This window comes from Solea senegalensis, linkage group LG11, assembly GCF_019176455.1.
Source record: "Solea senegalensis isolate Sse05_10M linkage group LG11, IFAPA_SoseM_1, whole genome shotgun sequence".
Classification (NCBI taxonomy): Eukaryota; Metazoa; Chordata; class Actinopteri; order Pleuronectiformes; family Soleidae; genus Solea; species Solea senegalensis.
This window is the reverse complement of record NC_058031.1, coordinates 3,157,285-3,184,306: the sequence shown is the minus strand read 5'-3', so window position 1 is coordinate 3,184,306 and position 27,022 is coordinate 3,157,285. Positions and strand designations below refer to the sequence as shown.

Here is a 27,022-nt window from a genome sequence, read left to right as displayed (position 1 = left end):
GTTCCCCTTGGTGGAATCCCATCATATGAGTCGAAGCTAAGCTAACCTGTTGTTGGCGGTAGCTCCAAGATGACCAAGATCATCTCAGTGAGGGTTGACAACCCGCCTCATTTGCATGAATGAATGAATGAATTGCATTTTTTGCTATTTCACATGACAGCAAAATGATGGCGCGGCTTCCGACACAGCGTTGATGCACGTCGATAAAAACCAACAACATCAACAAGAGTCTTTGTGAGGTTGTGAGTGAAGCGCTGTGCATCCAAAAAGAGACACGCAGAGAGAAAAAAACAATGAGAAAACAAACATGGTGACGCAGTCTTATTTATTTTGGCTTGGTGCTTATCTACCATGATGACATTTGTTTGGTGAAAGACAGATGTGGGTGGCCCCCAAAAGGTTCCTGAGAGTCAAAAACCTGGACTCTGATCTACTGTACATCACTCTCAACCAAGCTTTGAAGTTCCAGCACCAGGAACATTTCTTTATCATCATATTTTAATCTTCACTTTTCAAATCAAGTGAACTTGTTGTACCGTAGATCTTTGACTTCCCTCCCCAACACCTTGGCCGGATACTATACCTCTGATACAGGATACAGTTTTGTTTGGTCTGGATGAAGAAATACAGTATCGATGTCTATCTGTCCTTTGTTGAAAGTGCAACGGCATCAAATTATGATTCATATGTGCATGTTCTTCCTGTTTCATCAACATCCAGTAGCACTGCCCTTTTTCCTCTTTTTGCACGACATCGTATTTGACAACTCCCAAGCTTCCCTCTTTTTTTTGGCATTATTACTTTTACCTGCAGGGTTGTGTTTTCTGTGTTTTTGTTCTCCTCTGCCTCATTGACTCTAATATGGGCTTCCTGAATGGGTTATCTTCAGACTTGTTCCCACAGGAGACGATGACTCAAATGATATCAAAGATGTACGATGAGAACGCAGATCTTTGTGGTCTGAAACAACTGGATTTGTTGCAGTTCATCCGACAGACTCTAATCAAAGCTTCAAACACGACTAAATGTGGGAAACGTGTGTGATTCTCTCTTCTGTACTTAGTGTAGATTAGAAGCCCGGTGGGTCTTTAGGTGAGTGTGATCCTCAGGCCACACCCCAGTTACATTTCCTCCAATCACATTGGAACAATATGCATCTAAACATAGCTAAGGAAATGGCAATGTCAGGAAAATATGGAGTCTAAGGGAAACAATGTCACTTGTTCTACCACTTTGATCCAAATATCTCATCCAACAACATCTATTATCTATAGAATTAGAAACTTTTTGCACACAGACCAATTAGTGATAGTGACTTTGACCTCTGCATGTAACCCATCCTTATTAAACACCATAGTGAACCCAAGGATTGGGTGCCTTGTTCAGGGAGACCCCAGCCCTTGGCCCGTCACCAGCGACCTTACACTTACAAGCCCATATAGCACTTATCTTTAGGGTTACAGGTGGAGCCAATTTACAATATGTGAGTTGCAGGTTACTCGCTGATCAGGTCACTAGCCAATCACAGGGTCAGCATCCATCCATCCATCTTCTTCCACTTTATCCTTTATCCTCCACATGAAGGTTGCAGGGAGCGCTGTGCCAATCTCAGCTGACATCGGGCGAAAGGCATGATTTACCCGGGACAGATCGCCAGTCCATCACAGGGACAATTTAGAGTGTCCAATTTCCCTTATCCCCATATTGCATGATTTCGGACTGTGGGAGGAAACCCACGCACACACTGGGAGAACGTGCAAACTCCATGCAGAAAGGCCCTTGTTCCAACCGCGTCATGAACCTGGTTCTTCTTGCTGCAAAGGCAAGCGTGCTGACACCAACCGTGTGGCCCTAGGGTCAACATACAGAGAGAAATAAGCATTCAATCTCACATTCATACCTTCAAAGAAGTCTCCAATGTGGCGAGGCAACAGCGCCAACCAATGCAACCCCATGCCATCCCTTATTACCTCAACAGAATTCATATTTTTTAGGCAGGTTTTAAACAAACCTCCAGACATTGATGATCCCCATAATGTATAATGACTTTTCTATATCATCACTGTGAGATTACCTTTTTTGTTTGTCTAATAGAATATTAGATGGTCTGCTATGAGGTCGGAAACTGATCTGTGGTAACCATATATTGTACCTGCAAACCTCAAGCAATTGGGGCTCAATAGGTAAAGCTGGTAGTCCTCTAACCTGAAGGTTGGGGGGTTTGATCCCTGCTAGTCTTCATGTTAAAGTGTTCCTGACTAACCTAACTTGCTCTGTGCAGCTGTGTTGGCAGAGTATGAATGGATAAGAAAGATGTGTGATAGGAAAAGTGTTGCATCTACAGGTAGGTGCTGCATGAATGTACGTTTGACTGGCAAACTCTGAGTCAACAGCAAGACGTGTGTAAAGCGCTGTGGAACTTTTACTCGGTAAACATCACCATGTTAGTGTTGTCGTCATCGTCTCTGCGTTAGCATGCCAACATCGGCAATTAGCTCAAAGCACAGCTGTGCCCAGGAGCTCTTTTGAAGACCGCACAAATTAATCTGCATCATCTTTTTGTGTTCAAAAGCACTGGAGGCGTGGCTTCATACCTGACATCTCCTCAGCTGGCGCAAGGCATTCCTGCCTGCTTCTCACAGTCGACCAACTATGGAATGCATACGGTCTGCTCTAAGTGGATTTCAATGAGGGTGATAAATTTTCAGCGACTGAGCGATGGGCAACGTTGAAGAGTCGAGGCTTGCCTTGGAAAAAAACCACAGTGTCATACACGTAATGAGGCAGGCTTCAAGTGTGTTTGTTATTGCAAAAGACATTTTTCCTCGTCGCGGTGCAATCGTCGTAGTGTTGTGTGTGGACTCTGCTGTGGCATGTTGTGCTGTTAAGGGATTTGTTTTTGGTGTTCCCCAAAACACTTAAAAATAAGAACACAAGTATGACGGAATATGAACGGTATGTGATCGGGGAGATTTGATATCAAATATATATATGTATATATATATACATATATATATGTATATACATGTATATGTGTATATATACAACATATAATGGAAAATATTGATAGATTTTAACCTGCGATGGTAGAAAGCGTTGTTTTCAAAGATGCCTTTGTTTGGTTTGTTTACGTTTGGTCTGCAGATTATGCTCACTGAAAAAAAAAGTCCCCTTGCAAGACTGACTGATTTCTCACTTCACATCATCATCATCATCATCATCATCATCATGTTAAAAAATAAAGATTTTCCACCGCACAAGAACAGACAGGAATCCCCCTCGTGGTGTTATGACAAGAGTCATGGCTAAAACACACTCACACGCTGCATTCATGAGTGAGGAGACAACAATGAAAGAATTTGTTGACTTCATTTTATTTAGCACATGTAAATGTAATGAACAGCTGCCAAAACAAACAAAAAAATGATCATTTATCCGTTGCACAAAACACAGCATAAGTCAACTTACCTCAACACCTGAGGCCATTAAAAGCACACGGCGGCATTTTGGCACATTCTCCACACGATATACATTCTGAGTGTTGCCACACGATCGGCTGATTATAGCATGAGGCTCACGTTGGGGCAGTTTGTGTAATCTAACATGAGGCAGTGTGTTTACCTTAGCCAGAAAGTCATCAGGCAGTGTGTTTTTACCAGGATTCTACATCAAATATGGAATGATGTACGCATCACTATGGAAGCGTATTAATATGTAAAAAATATTCTGAGATTAAAGTCAGAATTCTGAGAAAAAGTCTGACTTCTCCGTACTCCATAACATGGACAACTGTAATTAAAACACTAAAGAAGCTGATATATATAATTATTATTTATAAATCGAATATTAAATGTAATACGTTTAATAATGCAATAATGTCTTATTATTAATATAAAATAAATATAGCTGAGACCTCAGTCACACATACTGTGGTTAACCCTTGCACCCACATGTATTTTCGTCTTCTTATGTGTTGTTGAGTCAAAGTTCTGATTCATTTGACGTCACATTTTTGTAGTGATATAAAGTAGCAATAATTGTCATAAAATAAACCACTTCTCTTCTTTTTGTTCACAAAAAACGAGCCAAGTGAACTTTGAACTGTGACATATTTCCAAATTTCACAAATTCCAGTCCAATTCTAAACATTTTGAGTACTTTTTGCTCAGTTGGTGAAAATGAAAAAAAGGAATTCTTCAGGTTGCCTCGGTTGTGCCGAAAAAAAGGATTAAAGTATTTTTAAACATAGTGTTCTCAGGGTTAAAGAATGGCAACCCATTTATCGCTTCTTCACCAACGTGAAATGAAGCTTCCGTGTGCAAATACAGTTATGCAGGTTGGCACACAACTCTGCAGGAATGTGCTGCTCTTCTTTTTTTAATGAATGCATAAATTCAGGAAGTCCAAACATCGTCCGACAGTCGGGCACAAAAAACTAAACTGGGAAGAATTCACAGAAAGCAAGTCGGGGGCAAAAAGAAGGGAAATGTGCACTCAGTCAGTCCCAGTCATCCATGATGGGATGAAACCTCTGTCAGTGTGGCCCTCTCAGATGGAATTACTGTCATAGTTGGCAGGATGACTCTCTTCAGGTGATAAAAGAGGTGTTGATACAGAAGCATCTGGCAGGCTTCTGAGCCTCAGACAGATTCTGCTCTCACCCACACGCTTACCCAAATCCATCAAACCACAGCCATGTTAGCTAATATTATGAATTTCCATTTGCTTGTTGCTAGAGCAGAGCAAAACATAGTTGTTGTTGTTTTTTTATGATACAACTTTAAATAAATCATCCATGAAAGGAGGGCTCACACGGTATCTTCCAACTGCAGGGTTTTCCCCCATCGTGTGCCTTGATAAGCTTGTTTTTATTGATCCCTGGTAATCACGCACATGCGTTCACTGTCTACGGCTTTATCCTTCACACGAGGTTCGCCTCTGGAGGTGACATAGGGGAAGAAGTGGACAGGTCACCAGTCCATCGCAGGGCAAAGATACAGAGATGAACAACCATTCACACTCACACCTGTGGTCACTTTAGACTGTCCAGTTCATTTCTGCATGTTTCTGGACAGTGGAAGGAAACTGGAATACCCTGAGAAAAACCGGCTCCACACAGAAACGACTGGATCACGAACCTGGACCTTCTCGCTCTGAGGCAACACTCCAAGCCACTACGTCACCGCGTGGCCTGAAATCAGACAGAATTGAAGAAAAATCATGAAAGACGACAATGATTAACCACAAGGAAAAGGAGTGGGAGAGCTGGGCTTTTTCCATGACGTTGACAGATGTGCTGATTGAGATTTGACTGATTCTCATTCAACTATTTTATGCACTTTAGGATCAAAGAATTGACTTTTAGTCAATGTCAGTTTTAACAAAACAAACTTGGAGCTGACCCTCACTGACCTACATGACGACAGTGTTTCTACTTTTTTACCTTTCTAGAACAAAATACTTGTATTTGTTACCCCTTCAGGATATTTTCTGGCATAAACACTGATCTTGTCAGGACCAGTAGTCCTCATGGAGACCAAAACTTGGTCCTAATGAGGCAGAACCTCATGGGGCTAAGATCTAAGTTGAGAGATTAGATAACGTTTTTTGTTTGTGCTGTTGAAATGAATAGAAGTCAACGTGGAGTGTGTGTGTGTGTGTGTACTGTTTGAATGTACTGCGTTTTAATTGGTATTTACACATGTATGAACATTTGCATGTGTGTATGTGTCCATACACTGCATGTATATATGTTTAAAAGTGTATCTATTTGTAAACATATAGAGTTTATATCATGTCTGAGTACGGCATAAGCGTGCAAAGACACTTCTTATTGTCTGTTTCAAATGTGGCCAAAACCCCGCAGGGACCGAAGCCATTTTTCATGTAATTACAGAAAACCTGCCCGACTGGCTCTGAGGCAACTTGTGAAAGACTCAGTGCCTCAGTCTTTCTCACTTTGTACAGTACATCCAAACAGTTACGACAAGCAAAAGGTAATTTTAATGCGTTTCACTTTCAGTCATTAGGCCAATTTTGTCGGCTCCTTTAGGAATCCCAGCTGTGCCAGATTAAAATTGAGTGGCGAAACGGCACCAGTGTGATATGATTCACCTCCTGTCACTGCTCTCCTATAGAAACTATAGTTCTGCACCTTTTGTATTGATCCACCGACTAGTTTCGACTTAATCGTCTTAATCCTGTCTTCGTTTTCTTTTTCCAGTTTACAGCTCAAGCATGTGTTCACAATAGTGGAATTTTTCCATTATTTAAAACACACAAATATATCATCGTATGGCCCAACACTGACAACTCCAGTCTGCTCAGAGAGGGACAGTGGGAGAAAGGAATTTCCCCCTAGGACAGACTCGATGAACTGACGCTGTCTTTGGGGGGTACGACAAGTTTACAGCAGCAGCAGCAGCAGGAGCAGCAGGAGCAGCAGAGGAGGAGGAGGAGGAGGAGGAGGAGGCCGCTCTGAGGTAATGTTTGTCTCTGTCTCCCCTTCAAGATAAACCTGTCATTAGAGAACTGACAAACTTGTCACATATCTGAGCCTGTTTTCTCAGAGAAATGTTGTCCCACTTTATGAGAACTCAAAGTTATGACGCAGACGCAGCTGATGTTGTGTTTCTAACTGCAGGGGGCGACTGTTATTTATTATTTTGGACATGAAACATGGCACATTTGACCATCTTCTGGTTTAATCAGTTGGTTGGAAAATAAAAATATAACACATTTTAAAAACAATCCCTTTTACACACAGTAAAACTTTGGAACAGACAAGCCCCCTCACTGTCCATTTTTAAAACTCATCTTAAAACCCATTTTTATTCCTTGGCTTTCAACTCAGCATGAGACTCATGCTGAGGTGTTTTATTGTTTTTATTTCTCTAATGTTTTTATTGTTTTAGTATTTTAGTGTTTTTATTGCTTTACTTTTTGTTTTATTTCTCTTCATGTACAGCACTTTGTCTCAGCTGCGGCTGCTTAAAGCGCTTTATAAATAAAGTTGAGTTGAGTTGAGTAAAAAGAGAGATCACAATAAACAACTTTTTTAACGGCAGGTCGTTTTGCACTTTGTCAACAAAACACTGAAAAGAAGAAAAAAATAAATGGGGCCTAAAATGGAGCCTTGTGGGACTCCACCTATTGGGGCTGATGAGTACTGGTTGAAATGGACAGAAAAAGTCCTGACAGACAGACAGTGCTTTATCTATATTACAAAAAAAGAGCCCCGGGTATGGTTTCCTCTTCCTGTGCTCCCACATCTGTGTAAATCCATCAAGTATCTACTTTCCCCCGCTTTACAAAATAATTGACTCGTGGCTGTTTTAGCATGTTTGCGCCCTCGGGTTGTCTGCACTTAAAGATCTATACTCCTCAGCTTTCTATATGTAAATCGAGGACATCGTTTTTTTTTCACGACATGACAATATGGCAGCGAGCATCCTCCCTATATGCTGCAGCACCAAATGTTTGATGTGCTAACCTCTGAAGGTTTGCCACCTGCTGCAAGCTTCCACCTGCGCTCGCTGTGCGCCGACGTTCTCCTCCCTCGAGATTCATCATCGCGTACGAGCCGTCGCTCTCTCGCCAGCCTGTCTGTCATTTGGGACGCTGATTTACGACTTCTTTAAGGCGGTTTATGATATATGCTTTAATATAAACAGGAGGATGAAGCGGTGTAGAGCGGGATACCCGGGTGGCCCGCGGTGATCAATCATCTCACAGACACAACAGGCGGCTGATTCACTGGAAAAAAGAAATTCCACACGATGATACGTGTTGGAAAAAAATGAATAAAAAAATAAACACCAGACAGAGTCATCACCTATTTTGTGAAACAGGATTAGAAAGTAGAAATTCACAAGGAACAGGTAACAAAAAGCTGCAAAAAAAGAGTAGACGATGTGCCCAGTGTACCTGAATGGTCTTATTTAGGCATTTAAAATGCTTCTATGAAAGCAGATCTTTTGATTTTGAATCTGGAAATGCCGTTTTCGAATGAAAACAAAGTTGCACGGATGCAGTAGCCCCGAGTTTCCTCCACAGCAGACACAGCATTGTCACTGTGGACACCTCCGCCTTTGAGGAGCTGTGATTTATGATGGAAGTGATCGCTGTGGTGTCACTGCCAGCTGACAATGCGCCAACATTTTTGTTCCCTCCTCTTCAGGAGTCGCGGGTGACATTAGATCACGCACCAGATCATGTTTACTCACTCCGACAATTAAAGGAGATTCACATTCTCTCTGCCTATAGAGTGATTTTCTTTCTACGTATGCTACTAATATTACCACTGGCTCATGACTGGATGGTAATTAGCAAAAGGAAAAATCTTAAGATTTCATGCCAGAAACCCTTTAGGGGTGTTTGTCACTGTCTGGCACAGAGTCAGGAGTCGCTGCCCACCAGGCTTTCTTTCTGGATTTAACTGGGCCAAGAAGAGACACAAAAAAATGTCAATGTGCATTCACTATTGTAAAAGCAACAACAGCGCTATACCATTACAATAACCATAAATCAACATACTGTAGGTATAAAGCCTCTGTAAAATCATTAAAGGCAAGTGAAAGTGAGATTCTTTCTCCCTTTATCACTCTCTTTATCCAGTTTCCTTTTGTCCCATTCTTTATCTCATTACCATCACTGAAGCCTCAGCATCCAGCTGTGTCCTTCTGCCCTACAGACAAACCTCTGACCCGCCGCTGAACCGCAGGACCATCCACCACTGTCACCGGGCGACCTCCGCCACTCCGAGGTCATTCGGTGCTCATTACCGACCCGTTTCTTTTCAAGTGGATTCGGAACTGAGCGGCGACTCTGCGTGCGTCGCAGGTGGAAATGTGATGAATGGAAAAAAAAAAAAAAGAAAAAGAAATGTTTATAGGAATGAAGAGAATGACCTAAGATAGCACCTGTCACATCTCAACAGAGGCCTCTGCCGTGTTTACAGCCAACACTGGCTGTTATTTGCACACAGCCACAGACCTACAACTTCACACAAGTGGTTATTACAGTTCATGACATCACACGCACACACACACATGCGAGCGTGGACTGTGCAGAGCTCAACGCGCTATACGTGTTGCTACAGACACATCTCTGTCTTCTCAAGTCGTTCTCAGATATGCATTTTCACGTCCAGCGGCAGGAAATGAAACGAATGTGGCACCGACTTCAAAACGCCTTCTGTCACCAGCAGTGTGTGTGTGTGTGTGTGTGTGTGTGTGAGATACATATCAAAAGAAGTACTTTCAGGTATCTCTTTACCTCTTTGGGTTGAAGGTGAGGGTGTTTCCATATCTTGTCAATGCATGAGCGCGGAGAGCGGGAGAAGATTAATGATATAATAGCTCTGACCACATGGTTTAGTTATTTAAACTGGCAGCATCAGCTCAAATTGTTTCATGGCTTTCTGCAATGATACATTTAGGAGCGTGTCTGGACAGGTTTGCGAGATGCTCGGGGAGAGAATTCACCGCGACTCCCTCTGAACTCTTTCAGCCGAGGAGACGGCAGGAGCTTGGAAGCTATGACACCATCAGTCAAGTACACGCCAGAATGTTTACTTCCCTTCCCGGCAACCTGTTTGTGCACCTTTCCTGTTGACAGGCTGCGAAATTAAAAGAGAGAGAGACGGCACTGGCATTGACTGATTAATGGATTGCCTTAATGTTTGGATGGAAAGAAAAGGGAAAAAAAGATCTTGGCCTTTGTATTTTGGTAGTCTTGTTTGAAACGTGTGCCTCGTGAAGGGAGCAGGAAGACGTTTCGTAACCAGGCAAGACGTGAGGTGAAAGAGGTCAAAGACAGAAGCTTAATAAACAGGTTTATTGTGCTTGAAATCCTTGAATGCGCTTGAATTTTAATGTTGTATTGTCAAGACTGTAACTGTATTTTGTCATATACTTTATTTAAATCCTTTTTACCACGTTCTTTGTATAAATATGTGATTTACCACAGGTGTAAGCGGCTGAAAAAGCTGACAGTGAGAGTGGTTTCATTCAGTATGAACCCTGAATAAACGACATTTCTGCTTTGTAATAAAGAAACGGCCACATCTTCTTTGAAAGGACGGGGGAAAGTGAAGTGAGATTAAGAACGTGGCCGGTCACGACTCTGGATGACGATCAGTGTTTCCTAAGCGCCTCTGGGTCTTACGGGGTTGTAGTGAGTTTGGTGTTTTTGTTCAAAACATCCCGTGTCAGGACGCCCCGAGACGTCGGAGGATTACTGTAAGCTCAGCTCAGGTGACGTTGTCTGTGCGGCGCGGTGGCGAGCAGGTATGAGGGCCCTCCATAGCCCTGTTCCAAAACCCCTCCGAAAACAAGGAAAAGTATCACATGTGGCTCTCAGATCATTTGACGCAACAGTCGCCATCAAAGGCCGCGTTTAATGTACTCCCTCACACGTTCCTATTACTCCGTTGTCTCAGGTGCATTCACCGCGCCGTGATTACATATTTCACAAGCTTTTCAAAGGCAGGTTAAGTGGACTGGTATGTTCATCCAAATCGTCGTAAATGGAGCCTTCAAAATCCCCCCGCTGAGCCGATCCGGTCTGTGTTCTTAACTTAATGCCCCTGACAATTACCCTGGAGCTATTTGACCACTTGTGTTTACCTGCACAAATCAGATAGACCATGGGAAGTCAGATAGACCCCCTGTGAGGGAGCCAAACCCGTTGAGGATCTCTCTTGTGGGGAGTGGATATTGTCACTTATCTCTGGCTTCCATCAAACAGCCTCAAACAGCAACGCAGTTAAGAGAGTGCATGAATGAGCTCTGCGTCCCATACAGTATCTCTGGAATCACATAAAGACAACCTTGTGCTCTGCAATTTAGTGTGCAGCGCTCAGGTGCTTGTGCATGTCTCAACCAGAGGAAAAACAAAAGTATGACTGACATAATCATGTGTCAGAAGATTTATGGTCAAAGAGAGAGGGAGAGGGGGGGGAGAGAGAGGGAGAGAGAGGGAGAAAACCATAGAGAAAACTCTGCAGAGCGTTTTTCTTTTTCTTTTTCTCCATCCTCCTCCTCCTTCAAATTATCGTCTTTAGTGCCGTCCACTTGTTTGAGTGAAATGTTGGATGCTGTTGACAGAGAATAATTCACACACACACACACACGCAGAGAGCACACGGTGTTAATGAAGGCCCTGTAAATTATACGATTTAGCAACTCTTTTAAGTTATGAGTCATTTCCGTGTTCTTTGGTGGTATATTTTCACGTGTCACGTGTGATTTAAGGAAAAGTTAACATGTTTCCTGCGGACGTTCAAGACGCAGTAGACTTCAAAACCTTCAACTTTGGACAGGAAGTGAGATCAGTGGAAAGTTTGGCTGCATGTGACCCCCCCCCAAAGGAAGAGTCTACGATATCCTAAAAACGTCATTTGCCTCATTTTCTGTCTGGGAACTGAAGTTTGTGTCCGTGTGTAAACGTCTCACTCTCCATCATGGCACGTACGAGTCGCTGATCCACTGCTGCCTCAACCAGTAATTAAAAATGTGTCATTTTGTGACTTCAGTGTTTACAAAGCTTCATTTGGATTTATCTAAGTGACACAAACTTGCCCAACGAGGCATCTTTTGTAGCCCGTGAGCTAAAGACGGCGATTTTCTCTGTGGATTAAAATGACCCTGCTGCTCTTCCTCTTGTTATTGTCTTTTTTTTTTGCTCAACTCTTTACCAAATTGTAACAGACTATGTTTGACTTTTTATATTCTATTATTGTCTCCTTGAATCTTCGTCCGTGCACGACTGGTGCACACACTGAACCCAACGTGTGGTTTTATCAAACGTCTTAGATCTTGGGGTTGATTTTAATTATAATTCTGTCCATAAATCTGGTCACAGACAAGATAGAACTTGCTTAAATATGTTTGTTTTTGTTGTTGTTGTTGTTGTTGGCGTTGACACTAATTGCCGGCCAGGGCTCAACCCTGATGTAACAGGTTGTGAACGGGCCTCCAGCCTCCAGCAACGACGCAGCGAGGGAGCCAGACTCCCGACCATAAATCTGCTGCAGCTCCCATCAATTTCCAACCACCACAGGTGACATGTGTGTGTGTGTGTGTGTTTATAAACACGACTCCAAAGGGCAATGCAACGCCACTTCAGAGCAACACGAATATATACATATATACATATTACAGCCCTGAACATCTTGGCATGGGCCTGGTCCTGTTTAGGGAGAAACACGGCTAAGAGTATAATTAGCGTCTCAGTGATCCTGCAGGCTGTCTGACTTAGGCTGCGATATCAAAGAAGGTGGTGTTTTGTGCTTGTGACTCAGTGGCTATGTTGAAGTGACTCTGTGGGCTCTGTGTGCTGGTATTTTTGCACCTGACTGGAAAACGCTGCAGGTGGATTATCCTGAGAAGTTGTCTGTTATGTGGGCCACTTTATTAGGCACACGGGACGCCTAATGAAGTGGCTGGAGTGGCCGCCTGTGTAATCTTCTGCTGCTGTGGCAAATCTGCATGAAAGCTTGTCCTGTCCTGCAAACCTTGATTCTAACCGGTGGTTATTGGACTTATTGTTGCCTTGTTATCATTTGGAACCAGTCTGGTCATTCTTATCTGACCTCTGACCTTAAATGAACTGCCACTATGTGGATTTTCGTTTCTAATTTGTTGGACCATTCTCTTTAGGATTGCCAAGTGTTCCTTTGTTCCTTATTTAATCATGACAGAGTAATCCACTGATGAAGATTACATGTGAGTTTGTCAGTCAGTCAGTCATCATCTAACCGCTTTATCCTCCACCAGAGGGTCGCGGGGGGTGCTGTGCCGATCTCAGCTACATCGGGCGATAGGCGGGGTACACCCTGGACAGTTCGCCAGTCCATCGCAGGGCCACACACAGATAGAGACAAACAACCATTCACTCTCACACTCACTCCTACGGTCAATTTAGAGTGTCCAATTTACCTAATCCCCACATTGCATGTTTTTGGACTGTGGGAGGAAGCCGGAGAACCCGGAGAGAACCCACACACACACGGGGAGAACATGCAAACTCCATGCAGAATGGCCCTTGTTCCAACCGGGGCTCGAACCCGGGTCTTCTCGCTGCAAGGCGAGAGTGCTAACCACTACACCACCGTGTGGCCCCATGTGAGTTTGTATGAGGGAAAATAAAATCCTCCTCCTGCCCTCAGGCCCTCTCCATCCATCTGTCATTCATTGCTATCCAACAGAAAATGGGCACTTTTAATTGGTTGTATGATTCACTCTGAGTACTGTGTGTCATAGCGAAGAGATGTAAAGGTAAAAAAAGAAGATTTAACTCATATTTGGTTGATATAAAGTCACCTACATAGAAATACTGTTGTAAAACAGCAAAACTGCTTTTTTTACTCAACTGTAAATATGAAAGTGTGCAGTCTGCACTCCTTATTTTATTATCAGAAGGTTGGCATCCCTAATTCTCTTCTGTGAAAATCCCTGTAGCTCAGACACCAACAACCATAGGACACTCAAAACATGTCTTCCTCATTCTGAGGCCACAGTTTGAACTTCAGCACGCTGTCTAAATTCTGTCTACATCCCTGAATGCATTGAGTTGCTGTTCTGCCATGTTATTGGCACGATGTACCTAATAAAGTGGCCAGTGAGTAAAGAGCAAACATTTCTTGGCTTAAATGTTGATCCACTCTGATCGGCGCACAGCGCTGTGAAACTTTTGCGATCAATACATGATGTGATAAATGATGTCAATCAGGAATACCGACTACTGCCACCTGCTGGAAAGGAGGTGGATATCTAGACTGTACTGTACGTGCTGGTAGCTGCGTCTGTAAACGCAGGACTGAGTCTTGGTGTTGGATAAGCCTTAGCTCAGCGTTACTCTTGAACTTACCGGGCCTGATTTTGCCAGTTTTATTCTCACGGCGTTCGTAGCCACTCACCAAACAAACACAGTGAAACAGAGGCTCAGGGTTCAGACTGGGAGTGAAAGACTCTCTTTTTTTCACTTATTACAAGTCAGTGATCCATCAGTTTGAGATTTAAGTCGTTATTTCTAAAAAACCAAACCTTGTTCTCTCACCGTGTGATCCAAATCATTATTATGTGAAATTAAATGGAGGCTAAATGGCTGTAAGGGGTTTGTGTGTTGTTCTTGAGGTAATGTGATGTGTGTGTCTTACACACAAAAACCCTAGTTTAGGTTTAACCGGAGCTTTTGAAGCGGCTGCCTTTTCTTATGCGTGGAGTCCTTTTTGTATCAATATTATGAAAGCTCAACGCTTTTGTCATCCCGAGACAAGCCTAGTCTATTATTATCCCCTTCACGCCCTTTTTCTTTTTATTTGGAGCAGATTATCACTGCCAATGACACATGATACGGCTAATCTACTGTAAATTAAACCTGAATTCTCATGTGTGCGAGCGTCTTCAATAGGCAGCTTTGTTAAAGGGGTGGGGGGAGGGGTTAAAAAGAAAAAAAAAAAAGTTATAAAATTCTGCACAGGTGAAAACTTTTACAGGCTACATTTGTCATTCCCAGGAGATTATTGGGAGCAGGCTCTCCATCAGCACCTCTGGGCCGCGGCTCCTGACTGCACTTCCAGGCCGATGAGAGTGGAATCCGTAACGACCGCGGGCTCCGGCGTCGTTAACATTTCCCTGACACGTTGGCCCGGCCTCTCTTGGAGACTGCCCCGCATTTTCTCCGCTGCGCTGGAGTTGTTGTAGCAACTCGTGGCCCAGGAGTGAATGAAGCAGATGTGCGAGTCATCTATCACCTGACAGCTCCCACTCCCCCGACTGAGCAAGTCATCACCGTGACAGTCTGCCCGGGCCAGTCTCATCAATTACGCCAGTACCCTACCATTAGAGTACAAACAATTTCTCCTCGGACACATTCAACTGCTTCCCAGTCTGTAAGATGGGACCTCAATTAAGCCTGAATAACTCCCCCGCCCCCCTCCCCTCAAAGAACAGACTTTCTATGGCCGAGCAAGGCACACATTGTCGCTGTGGGATAAAAGCTGATTTATCTCCACGGCGACCAAATAATATCTGCGTACATTAATCTTTATGTTATGAAGACGTCACGGGTGCTTGATAATCATGTAAAAAACACAACCGTGGCTTCTATTGATGCCAGATTTCGTTTGATGTTTGTTTGCAAGTAACGGTAACTTGGTCATTTATGACATAAAGTTACAACGGTTCCGCCGCGTTGATGATGATAAAACGCCCATGTCCTTTCTGACTGGCCGTTCACGGCACGTCACAGTTGTTTTTTAATCATTTTAAATGGAATATTCTGTTTTCTATTGTGCTTTTGTCATAATCTCCATGATTATGACTAAAATTAAGGCTTCTGGTTTCCACTTTAGTTTGACCCATAGACATAAGGGATATTATGTAGACGCTGCATTGACTGCAAGAGAATGCATCAATCATCTTGGTGAGCAAGAAGGAGGTTCCAACAAGATAAATAAGGTAAATAAGTAGCCGACTGCTTGTGTCATTTTTTTGGTTATTATATTCATCAAAAGTCTTTAACCCTTAGTGCTCACACTGCACGGATCTGTGCTGCAGGTGCACCCTTTAAATATTAGTAAATTGCCTTGGGAATAATACACAACTCCTTATATGGACATCCTGGGAATGTGTGTTTATAGGTCACATATCCAGGCTTTAAAAAAGTTGTTGAGTCCGAGTTATGATTCATCTTATATCACATTTTTAGTCGTGATATAAAGTAGCACAAAATACAGCATTTTGAACTGTGATGAATTTCCAAATGATTTTAACATTTTGAGTACTTTTTGCTCGGTTGTGTTTGTATAATTGGTGAAAAGTACATTTTTTAGGTTGTGCTGTAAAAAAAGGATATAAGACACTATGTTGCCCATTCTTATATACTGTACATTTAAACATAGCAATGGACAAAAGCGGCTAAAATGCTCTGTGTTCTAAGGGTTAACACATCCCACTTGAGCAGGGTTTGGTTCCCTGTAGGTCAACAGCCCAAAATGCATCAGCTTCATCGGCTTTTTAATTCATTAAACTTCACTAATGTAAAATTAAAAAAAGGAAAATCTTCTTTCTGCAGATGTCATCTGTCAACTGCAACTCTATTCTCGTGTCTCAAGTTGCTCGTTTGACGGTAAACAGTGAGCAGAAATGCAAGTCTCGGCCTGGAAATCTGTCTTCACCAGAAAATATTGGACGTTGTCCCCCAGAGGCTAATTTGTTGCTTGATGATGGTTCGCGGGGAGATTGTGTTTTTGTCACGATCAGACTTGACGTATGATGAAGAAGCAATGATGGAAATCGGTGTCTTGTTAGTAATTATTCTGCTCCTGTATTCCAACAGTAGTAGTCATGAAATGCAGTAAACAACAGGCAAGTTTTTCTATCACTTACAATATACAACTATGGCAGTGACAGCAGGGGGCCAACTTACAATAGATCAGCTTTTTTGTTCACATGAGTTTTTAAAAACAGTCGTCAGGGTCAGAAATCGACATTGAATATGCAAAAAAAAAAGATATAAATAAGACATTCATATAAAAATAGGCTTTTACAAAATATACTCTATCAACCAATATTTACCAAAAGTGGAAAAAAAAAAACGTCCCCATCTCTTTTTTTTGTTCTTGATCAGTGAATAAGTCCAGTGAAGCTAAATCAGCTTGAAGTGAGCGTAACGCCATTGAAGGCAGTCAGTAGAGCGTACAACCTTCTACCTCAAACCAGAGGGATTCACTAGACTAGCAGCAAACAGAGGGAAAACAAACTCGGGAGAAGTTCAGAAGGTCAGTGTGAGCAGCCTACAGCACTTTTCCATGTGGAACAACATCATTATTATTATTCTACATGTTCAGATTCAAAATCCAGTGTCAGACAAGAGCTGATTGCTTTAATACACTAAAAAAAAAAATGGACAAAATCAGTAGTGTTTTTTCTCTCCTTATAGAATAAATTAATATGAATCATTTCCATTCTCTAAATACAGTGTGTTAAATATTCCAGATGGCTGTGTGCGCAGGGAGCGAGAACGACAGCAGCGCGTAACAAATGTCCGTATAGCTTAGAGTCTCGCTCGCTGTGGTCACGCATATGACAACGGTGCAGATCACAGTGTTTCAACACTGCACCCCAAAAAAAAAATCCAAATAAAAAACTACAACAATCCTTGAAGAGCTCTGTGTGCAAAAGAACGACGACGCCCCGTCCTCAGCTTACTGTGCGCGCGCCGCAGTAGTTCCTCGCTGTGTGCGGCGTTCAAGAGTTCCACTTCCGCCTCCCATGCGTCGTCGCACAACCACACACGCGCGCGCACACGACACTATCCAAAATAAACAGTGTCTCACTTGCACGTGTACACCTCTGTCCTCTCGCTGCACGTGTTGCACTTGACGTAGCAGCACCACAGGAACTTGCAGTTGCACTGCCACACGCGCGAGTACTGGTGCGTGTTGTAGCCCCGCCCACAGCACATCAGGTCGCACCCGCTGATGTGCTGCATCATCGTCTTGTTGCACACCCTGCCTTGCGTGCCCAGGCTCCCGGTGACGGGGTCGGCCTCGCAGTAGTTGGGCGACTTGTCGATGTACACCAGGTCCGTATCCATGGGCTTGCGGTACGAGTAAGGCTTCTTGATCTTGAGGAATTTGGGCCTCTTGTTGCGGCTGGCCTTCACCGGCTCCACGTGCACGGCGTGGGCATACTTCTCCTTGAGAATGTAGCCGAGCTCGCGGAACTTGGGAAGTGTAGTCCAGCAGGTTTTGGTGGTGCAGGAACCCGAGACGCCGTGACACTTGCATTCCAGCCGCATGTTCTTCTCCAGGACCTGCGCGGAAAAACAAAAACAAACACATTACAGTGATGAGTGACAGGTTAACAACAGCCAAAGTGACAATATTATATAACAATTATGGTGGTTTTGTCACTTCACTGATTCATCTGTCAAACGTAATCGTTTAAAATCAAAAATCTGGTGTAAAAGAATCCTCTTTTTACCTCCCGCACGTCAACGTGCAACTTAATAACAATGTTATTAACAACCGGCAAAACAAAAGAGTCTATAGTTGTGGATTAAATGCAGTGCCAGCATATAGCGGTGTGATACCACATACACAGAAGCCAAAATAATGTATCGGATTTCAGGCTGTGTGTGTGTGTGTGTGTGTAGTTACCACACACACACAAATGTCAAGAGTGACTGTACGAGGCGTCGAGTGACTGGGATTACTGTTAAACCCCGCACTGATGACAATGAGAAGTGCCACTGACTGAAACTGGAATTTTCGTTCGCAACAAGGTCAATTGTAATTTCCCTTTTTTTTTTTTTTGGGTGTTTGGCGCGTGATTATATGGTTTCCTTCAGCCCGCTGACAAGATATTTATGCCTCTTGGCGAGTAAACTGTCACTATAAACCCAAAATACAGACATGTGAACAGGGACCAAAGGAAAAAACAACTTTCCCCCAGAGCAAACCACTTCATAAAACCCTTGGCTTCAACTCCTTAATCCATCAGTTGTTCTGTGACCAACACTTGTGACAGCCTTTGTCCCGACGTCTTCGACCAGGGAGCTCCTGCTCAGTGTCACTGCTTTTATTAGCATAAATAAAGGAGGAGGAGGGGGACTATCACACAGAGGGTCTATTTATTAACGGAGAGAATGGGACGGAGAGAGAACGGCACAAAGTTTGAATCCACAAGTCTACTCTTTTCCCTGGGAGGCAATTTAGCTGTCCAGATAAGCCAATTTGAATTCATGGTCCCGAAATGCGCCGAGAAAATGATCTTCTCGCAGCGATTGTGAGCGAGGAGGCTTTTCAGCCGCGGCGGGACATGTTGGTTTTGTGAATGAGGCTTTTTTGGCACAGCGCGGCGGAGAGCGAGAGAGAGAGGACATGACTTAAATCGGGCAAAGCTCGGTTTTTGTTCTTCACTAACCTCCAACCTCACTTTAGCCGTTTGGCACATGATTCCCTTCAATTTCTAACCTCTAGACTCACTGGAGTCTCTTTGTCACTCTGCTGCCATGCAAGTGACCGTGAAAGTGTTTGTTTCATTGCTAATTCATTGGTTCTCTTCATATTGTATGATTTTTTTTCCCCCTTTTTTAAACTTGTGTTTTTCTTACGTCCCGACAGCAGCAAGAAAAAGTTGTAACCTCGGGGATTTCAATTAAAACGTATTTAAACCTGTTTATGAGAGTTGCTATGCAGGCTCACAGCTGTGCTGCACACACACACATGACTCAGTGACGATGATCAAACCTGGCAACCAAACAGCAAACACCAAATGTGGTGCGTGTACAAGCACATAGCACCTGATGTGGGTTTATGATATTACAGAAATGGAGGGTGGGGACCGCGGCAAAGGTAACTGTACACTGTCCCAGTGGTGCAGAGCATGTGGGGACGGGGCTAATGCCTTTTTGTACAGTGTCAATCTGGTTTTTCAGAGCACAGATCGGGGTTGTAATCAAACCCTGCCACTTAGAACAGCTCTGTGGCCTAAAAGCAGCCTTTTATTCCACTTTTTTTTTTGTTTGTTTCATCTTCCTGCCCAGATCTTTGGCAAAGCTCACTCACACACACACACACACACTGTGCAACCCAGCATGAGACACTCACGGGAACTTAGACCAAGCAGGTAAACCAGCTGTTCACCCTCAAAATGAGTCTTGACTGATGCCTTAAAAGTCACATTTTAACAGTATTTTCACGTTTGTGCTGCAAGAAAGAGGATTTTCTCATTTGATGTCTCATGTCATCATGCTGGGCTTTTCTTCACTTAAAGACTCCCTATGTGATGCTCTAAAGATGCTAATAATACATAATATATAATATGTGAATTGTAGGATGTACTGGGATGATTAATCAGAGCAGAAAATTACTTTTAATTTAAAATTTACCAGATAACACGTGCTAGGGATGGGCGATAATACCGTAACGATATGCGATATGATGGACAACGTTCGATAGGACATTCGATAAAGTCACTAGGACAAAAAAACAGAAAAATAGACGAAGCAGGTTTGGTTGCATGAACAAACTCAGTCCCTCGTAACCAAGTTGCTACCATGGCTGCAACCTGTAGCGTGGTCAGGGCCAGAGTCAAGTTCGGTTGCGTCGCGGTTACTTACGACCGTACCCACCGAGAGCTTATTACTTATGCAGTGATTAACATAAGAGGAAAGTTTATGAGTGAAGAATAAAAGTGTTAAGTGTTAAATCAAATGTTTTTTATTATTCATTTTTAATAGGTCATGAAACATTATCAATAATTATCGATATCGATCGATAGGTCTCTTGGAAATGACTGGTTTGCCTCTTCAAAATGACATTAGGAAAAATAAAGAGTTTGCTCTTTATATTGTGAATTGAATATTGTTGATGTGTTTTTAAAGGAGAGTCTACGTGTAAGAACGGTGAAAGGAAACAGGAAGTGACACTGCAGCGTTGAGTTGGTGTCCACGAGGGGCTTTTTTTGGACGTTTTTGAATCACTTACCTTGCGTCCCACCTCGTTGTTATGGAGGTTCATGAGCGTCCTCGCGTTCTGTTTGACCTCCCGCGCGTCGATGAACACCTTGGAGAAGCCCAGGCCGTAGCTGATGTCCGCCGAGCAGCCTCCCCACTTCCATCCCTGGTCTTTGCTGTAGAAGCCCTGCTTCTCCTTGTCACAGCTGCAGTCGCTCAGGTTTCCCTGCGTGCAGGCGGCGGTGATGGCGTGGGCCACGCCTGCTGCGATGATGGCGTAGGTGAACGCGGTCTCTTTGCTTCCTAGGGAGAGCAGGAGAAAAACGGATGAATAAGACGATATTTAAATCAAGAGTTGGATTTAAAAGATAAAAAAATAAAGAATGTCATGGTGTTTAAATCTGTCGCGTGTAACTTCGATATAAACTAATGTCTGTTGTTAAATGAGGTCTCACAAAGCAGATTAAGACTATCAGCTCTACGCGACGCTCTCCGTGTTTCGATTCCCGCACTACACACAGGAAGTGGACGGCAACAGCGACATTGCGCTAGTAAAGCAGGTTGGAGTTTGATGCTCAGAAATCCCGCTCGTTCAGCTCGCGCTGTTTCTTTCCACGCGCTGCAGATATTCCAGGAGGTAAATCGTTAACAACACATGCGCTGACATCACTGTGTCTCACTGACACGTCACTCAAGGGCCGCAGTGTTTTGAAACCTGACCTGGAAACTGTCCTGCCCCTGAACTAAGATGGCCGCCGGCCCCACAGTCAACAAGGCGGCATGAATAAGAGGGTTGTGGGCCAAGGAAGCGGTTATTGATCCGCCTCAGAAAACTGTCACATTCTGTGCAAACGCCGTAAGGGAGTGACATCGAAAATCTTCATTCTACTGTTATCTCGGCCGAGTCTGGCCCACAAATCATTGACACGCACGCGGAAATATCGACAATTAACTAATGGTTAATCTGACACAAGACTCATAGGCGGATGCTGTGTCAACACGGCAAACACTTTTTCCTTCTAATGCGCTGTCATTCACAGACAGTGGACTTTTCTCTCTCGCCCCAACGGAGACTCGTTTTCACACATAGCTGCTGACGACATCCATCGCGCCGTGTTTATGTGAAAATAAACCCCTCTTGTCTCTGTTTGTTCAAAACAAACATCTCTGCGCTTCCTCCTGCCACAAGGTTCACTGTGTTTTTGATAAACATCTTGGATGTGTGCCCTTGTCATTGAAAAAAGGGAAAAGAAAACTCATATTGAGGCATCAATTATGTAGACGTTTTTATAGAGTCGATGGGCTCCGAGCCAAAAATGAAGGTGTGTCAGCACTGACTGCACCGTTGTTAATTTTCCCCTTTCAGTCCTGAGTGCATGAGTTCACCACAAGAGATGGTATGAATTCTTCATAACCTTGTAATGAGAAGTGTAAGATATTAAAAAAGAGAAGAGCAGACGGGGGAGACTGGAGTATATAAGATGATCTGGGAGTGCCAGATGACTCTTTCATCTCCTGGTCCTCGCACTCTTTATATGGACATCATCTCCCACAGTGTTCAAGTGTGTTGGAGCCTAAAACAGCTCATGCACCTTGCATTATGTCAGCTCACTTGGTCTGGTCATCCCTCCCCTCTCAGAGCCCCCCCCCCCTTCTATCCTAAGAACAATCGTGAGCTGCACAGCTCGCCACAGAAAGGCCCATCAACAATGGCATTCATCGCCAACCATTCACCTTTTCCACGCTAATCTGATCGGTGAAACCAATCTATTTGCCATGGCTGTCCAAGCCATAGACTTGTGGGGAAAAAACACTCTCCTGATGGGCCCATAATGACTCGCTCATAAAGGAGCAGATTGTCACTGTTTTCACGTTCGACAGTATGAAGAGATAATCCTTTTTACTCCGACAGATGGAGCAAGCCCTGGTGTTTTCTGAATAAATGGGTGATATTTCATCGAGGAAACATCCTCGTACTCCATTACACCGCTTTAGTTCGACTCGTTATTGATACCCTCAATATCTGTCTTTAATCAGTAGCAGCCAAAAAAAAGCAGTGATTTCAGGTTTGCCACGTTCCTCCTGTGTTTTACAGAAGACCTCTGTTTCAACAAGAACACTGATTTTAGACTCATTTGTTTCTCATAATGTAATATGTTCAAAGTGTTTCACTCCTCTTGGCTTTTCTCTCTCTCTCCTCCCCCCCCCCAACTGTAACTTATACCCGTGGTAAGATCTACGCGCTTACAGTGGGAGCCACGGCACCCATCACTAGACAGGATAAAGACCAGTGAAAATGTGTCTCCAGAGGCTCTGTCAGGCTGAAAAGAAAGGCTGCCAACATTCACAAGAGCTCTGTTACAGCGCTGGCTTCAGATGCCTCTTATACACATGCTCAGAAAGGCCCCGCTCAATGAAAGGTCTGGGGCAAAAAACTAGGCCTGATGTAAATGACACTGCAGGTTCCATATGGGATGGTCCCTCTATACTGGGATGCAAAGCGGATGATCATGTAAGAGCAGAAGGAAGTTAGTGAAGTGTGGATTTCCACCAACGATGTCCTTACATCTTTAAAGACATGAAGAAAAAAAGGATGCAAAAGTGTTTGCAGTCAAGTTTTCTAACTTTCTTGAAAGACCTAGATGTACTTTCCATTTTGCTTGGGCTCTGTGTGTGTGACAGTTTTCTAAAAGAACGGCAAAAGTGGTAAAGACGGTGTGCGCTTTTTACGCACAGCGCGCACAAATACGCACGGATTTAAGAGGTGATTGACACCATGAGTTAAGCCTGTTGATGGGAATGCAAAAAAATAAATAAAGTTTCAAAACGTTAACAGACAGCAACATACCCACTTTCAACTCTTTTCCGAAGACTGTCCTCTCCCCAAGCGCAGAGCAGTTCCAGCGCCCGTTTTTGAACTGAAACTGACACTCGTTGATGCCCATTTGGGCTCCCTCTCCGATGACGATAATGGCATCGGGGCGACTCTGGCAGATAATCCGCTGTCTGGGGGCCAAACCGGGGATCTTGTTACAGATTATGCTCGCACCTAGGGCCACCACCGACGCGAAGCCACTGTGAATGGAAGATGGACAGGAGTGAGAAAAAAGGAGCCCATCAACCTGTCATTTATTCTTTTACTCCTCAAATATGGAACTTTTTAAACAAGTTTTGGTTTCTTAAATGTGACCACATGTCCATGTAGAACCAGAAGATGTTTGTTTTTTAACGTTAAAATGAAGCTTATAGTGAAAATGTTTCACTTTAGAAGAGATACATGCGTAATTACGCACAGTTTTGCTCAGTTTAAGGCGACACTGAGGTTGTATTTAAGATTACGACAGTTATGTGTTTAAGAAAGCATGACGGAAATGCCTTTAATTAATGAGCTCACATAGATGCCAGACGTCTTCGGTAACTTGACGCTCGTCAATTAACTTTATGTCACAAATGAAACCAAAAACATTGACGGAAACGCTACATCATTCGTGGCAGCAACAGGTAAAAAAAGCCGCAGCACAGAGATCAGGGGTTAAATAAATTAATGTCATGCTCACCCAATTTTCAAATAAACAATCCCTAAACAAAGTAAAACTCTTAAAATCCAGCGTCGCGTTCTCCGACTCATTGCGCCCGCGCTCTCAGTGTCATGCAACGATCTGTGGAGCTGATGAGTAACTTATGAGCAAGCTTGTTATCGATCACAGCAGCAGCAGGTAAGCAGCAGCAGCAGCAGCAGCAGCAGGTAAGTCCAACAGTGTAGCTCCAAAGTGGCGAGACGCATCAAAAACCTGGGGAGACACAGCTCGAGCTCTTTTCTCACACGCGCGTTTCATCCAAACTCCCCTGACGTGGCCCCCTTTCCCTGCAGGGCCCTGCTGTCATTGCGAGGGTGTCACACACAGGTAAACCCGCGGGCTCTGGGCGAGTGCGATTCTGTCTTTTCTCTCTCTCTCACACACACACACACACACACACACAAGTTCCTCTGCGACCCGCAGCTCCTGGTTATATATCTGCCGCATCTCATCTGGGGCGTGTTCACGAGACAGAGCGCGAGAGAGAGAGAGAGAGAGAGAGAGACATGGGGCCCTGCTGTGCTGCTGAAGAATACACACACACACACACACGGACACACACCTGTGATGATGATGATGATGACTATTTATTTGGTTATTAAAGTGGGCGGGGCCTCACAGTTCAGCGTTATTATAATGTGTAACTAGTACAAATAAAACCAACCACAAAAAAGGCAAAAGTGATAATACACCAAGGTTAAAAAAATGCTTCAATACTTAAAAACCAGTTGAAAACATATGAAAATTAAATCAAATTAAATCAATGTTTATTGTTAGCATAATGTGATATTCAAAATATCAAACTAACATGCTCACAAACAAACCAAAACCCTTATTTTAGTGGTGTTTTCTTTTGGCTCCTTCTCTACCACTCTATGTCCTCAATTAATGTTTATGATTTTTAATTTGTTTGTATAATAAATGTGTTTTTAAAAAGACGAAAACGAAATATTCTGTTTAACTGTTTAAGTTGTGAGTTAAAACACTGTGGAATAGTGTTAAACTAAACTCTTTTAGGTGGATTTTTTAAACAAAAAGAGTCAGAATAAACTCTGGAATTGGTGTGAAATTTAATCATTTTAGATGTATTTAAACAAAAAGAGTTGAATACACTTGTGTGTACAGTTTATAAAAGATTTATATTGAATTTAACTCATTTAGTGTCATTTTAACACTAAAAGTGATCAATTAACCGATTTAACTGGTGGTGAATTGACTTGTCAGTGTTACTTCAACACTGCAACTGTGTGTACAGACAGATTGCACAATTTTCTTGCAACAATGTGATGAAATTTGAAAGTAAAGTAAAGTAAAATAACCTGATTTAAGATGAATTTATGTTGGAAAAGAAGAGCATAGAGGTAGGACTGGATAAGTATATGCTTCATCCTACTCCTTTTTGTTTGTCGTATTGTTATTTTATGTGTTGTTTTTTTTGATTTGTTCTTTTATTATGATGTTCAAAATAAACATTCATTCATTCATTCATTGGAAACAAACATTTATGTTGCCAAAGCAAGTGTAAAAATTAAAGAAAATTGTGTAGTGACAAAATGAAAACAAGATAAGGTATGAAAACCATATATTTATATATATACAGAGGATAATACAATAATACATATGTATGTAAAAGAAATGCTGCTGTTTTAAAGAGAAAACAAATAATAAGGACCACGTACACACTTTTGTTTACTTTATACAGATACTGTATAACCACGTGGAACTCCCAGGATAAACTACCTTTTATAATGGCGACATCTAGTGGTGGCTCTGCAAGTGAAACATAAAACCTTTTTATTCAAATAAATAAATCATAGTTAGCTATAACTTTAAGCACCATCACTGTGCAGTGCAGGGAGAGTTATTAGTGAAGGTGGAATATTATTGATGTCTCATCCATATTTTTACATTCCTGACTGAGGAAGCTGTAATCTCTGCTTCAGCTGTGTTTAAGATAACGAGTGTCCGACTCCCTGACAAGTACCTGAGGCTCTGTGTTATTGTTAATAATGTGTATATATACAGTAATAATGTAAAGAAGTATTCAACAAACATGATCACAGTTTTTAAATGTGTTTTCAGGATTGCCACACACACTCCTTGGTTATGGAGGTGAGTTGTTGACACATTAATATCAGATTATCTTTACAGCGTCTGTACATAAAGTGGTCATTTGTTCTTTATAAACAATAAACTGGACAAAACAACTACACATCAGGCATCAGGGCGCTGGAAATAAGGCTTCATTTCAGATGTTTACGAATAAAACAACCACACAAAAGGAGATTTTTATGCTATTTATATCTTTGTCAGGTCCAAAAAAATGTACAAACCTGTCTTTGTGAGGACATTTTGACCTTGTTGGGACATTTTGTCTGGGCCCCACAACGTTAAAGGGCTTTTCAAGGGTTAAGACCTGGTTTAAGGGTAAGGGTTAAGCACTTAGTTGTGAGGTAAAGGTAAGGGGCTAGGGAATGCATTATGTTCATGACACAAGTTTGTGTGTGTGTACATTGATGGAACACTTTGAAGTTATTACATTAAATGTCCTGTTTGTGTCTAAGTCTGTCCTGTTGTTGTTGCCTAAGGGTGGATTTCAAAATAAGATTGGTGGGTTTGTGAGGTTTTAAAGGTCTTTAAACCTCGGTAGCTGTTTTTGTTTGTTTGTTTGTTTGTTGTCTGAGTTATGTAGAGTGTAGAATGTAGAGGTTGTTAAGTCTCTTGTGCATAACATAATATTTTGCATATTCATGTGACGCTTCCTGTTGTTGTCATATCGACAGATCTTGGTGTGTTTGCCGATCAATTCTAAAGCTGATATCTGCCAATACCGATAACGTGCCAAGTTTAAGTTTATAACTGAAGGTCACCTTCAGAGTTTCCTGTGTTGTAAACCCTGAAGTAATGCAAAAACACACATGCTTTTTAAATTATTTTTGAATCCAGGTTGGAATCAATGGCTGATTAACAAGAAA

The 27,022-nt window shown here is 42.7% G+C and overlaps 1 protein-coding gene across 1 annotated transcript; it reads right to left on the bottom strand.

Moving 5' to 3' along the window:
• Positions 1 to 17,133: 17,133 nt before the first annotated feature.
• On the bottom strand, positions 17,134 to 24,438 carry LOC122776669 (protein Wnt-7a). The gene is made up of 4 exons (XM_044037307.1): positions 24,027 to 24,438; positions 23,318 to 23,544; positions 20,501 to 20,772; positions 17,134 to 17,823 (listed from the first exon to the last, which is right to left on the bottom strand). Exons 1-4 carry the CDS (start codon positions 24,095 to 24,097, stop codon positions 17,341 to 17,343), a joined length of 1,053 nt encoding a protein of 350 aa, XP_043893242.1. The 5' UTR covers positions 24,098 to 24,438; the 3' UTR covers positions 17,134 to 17,340.
• Between the last annotated feature and the right edge of the window lie 2,584 nt (positions 24,439 to 27,022).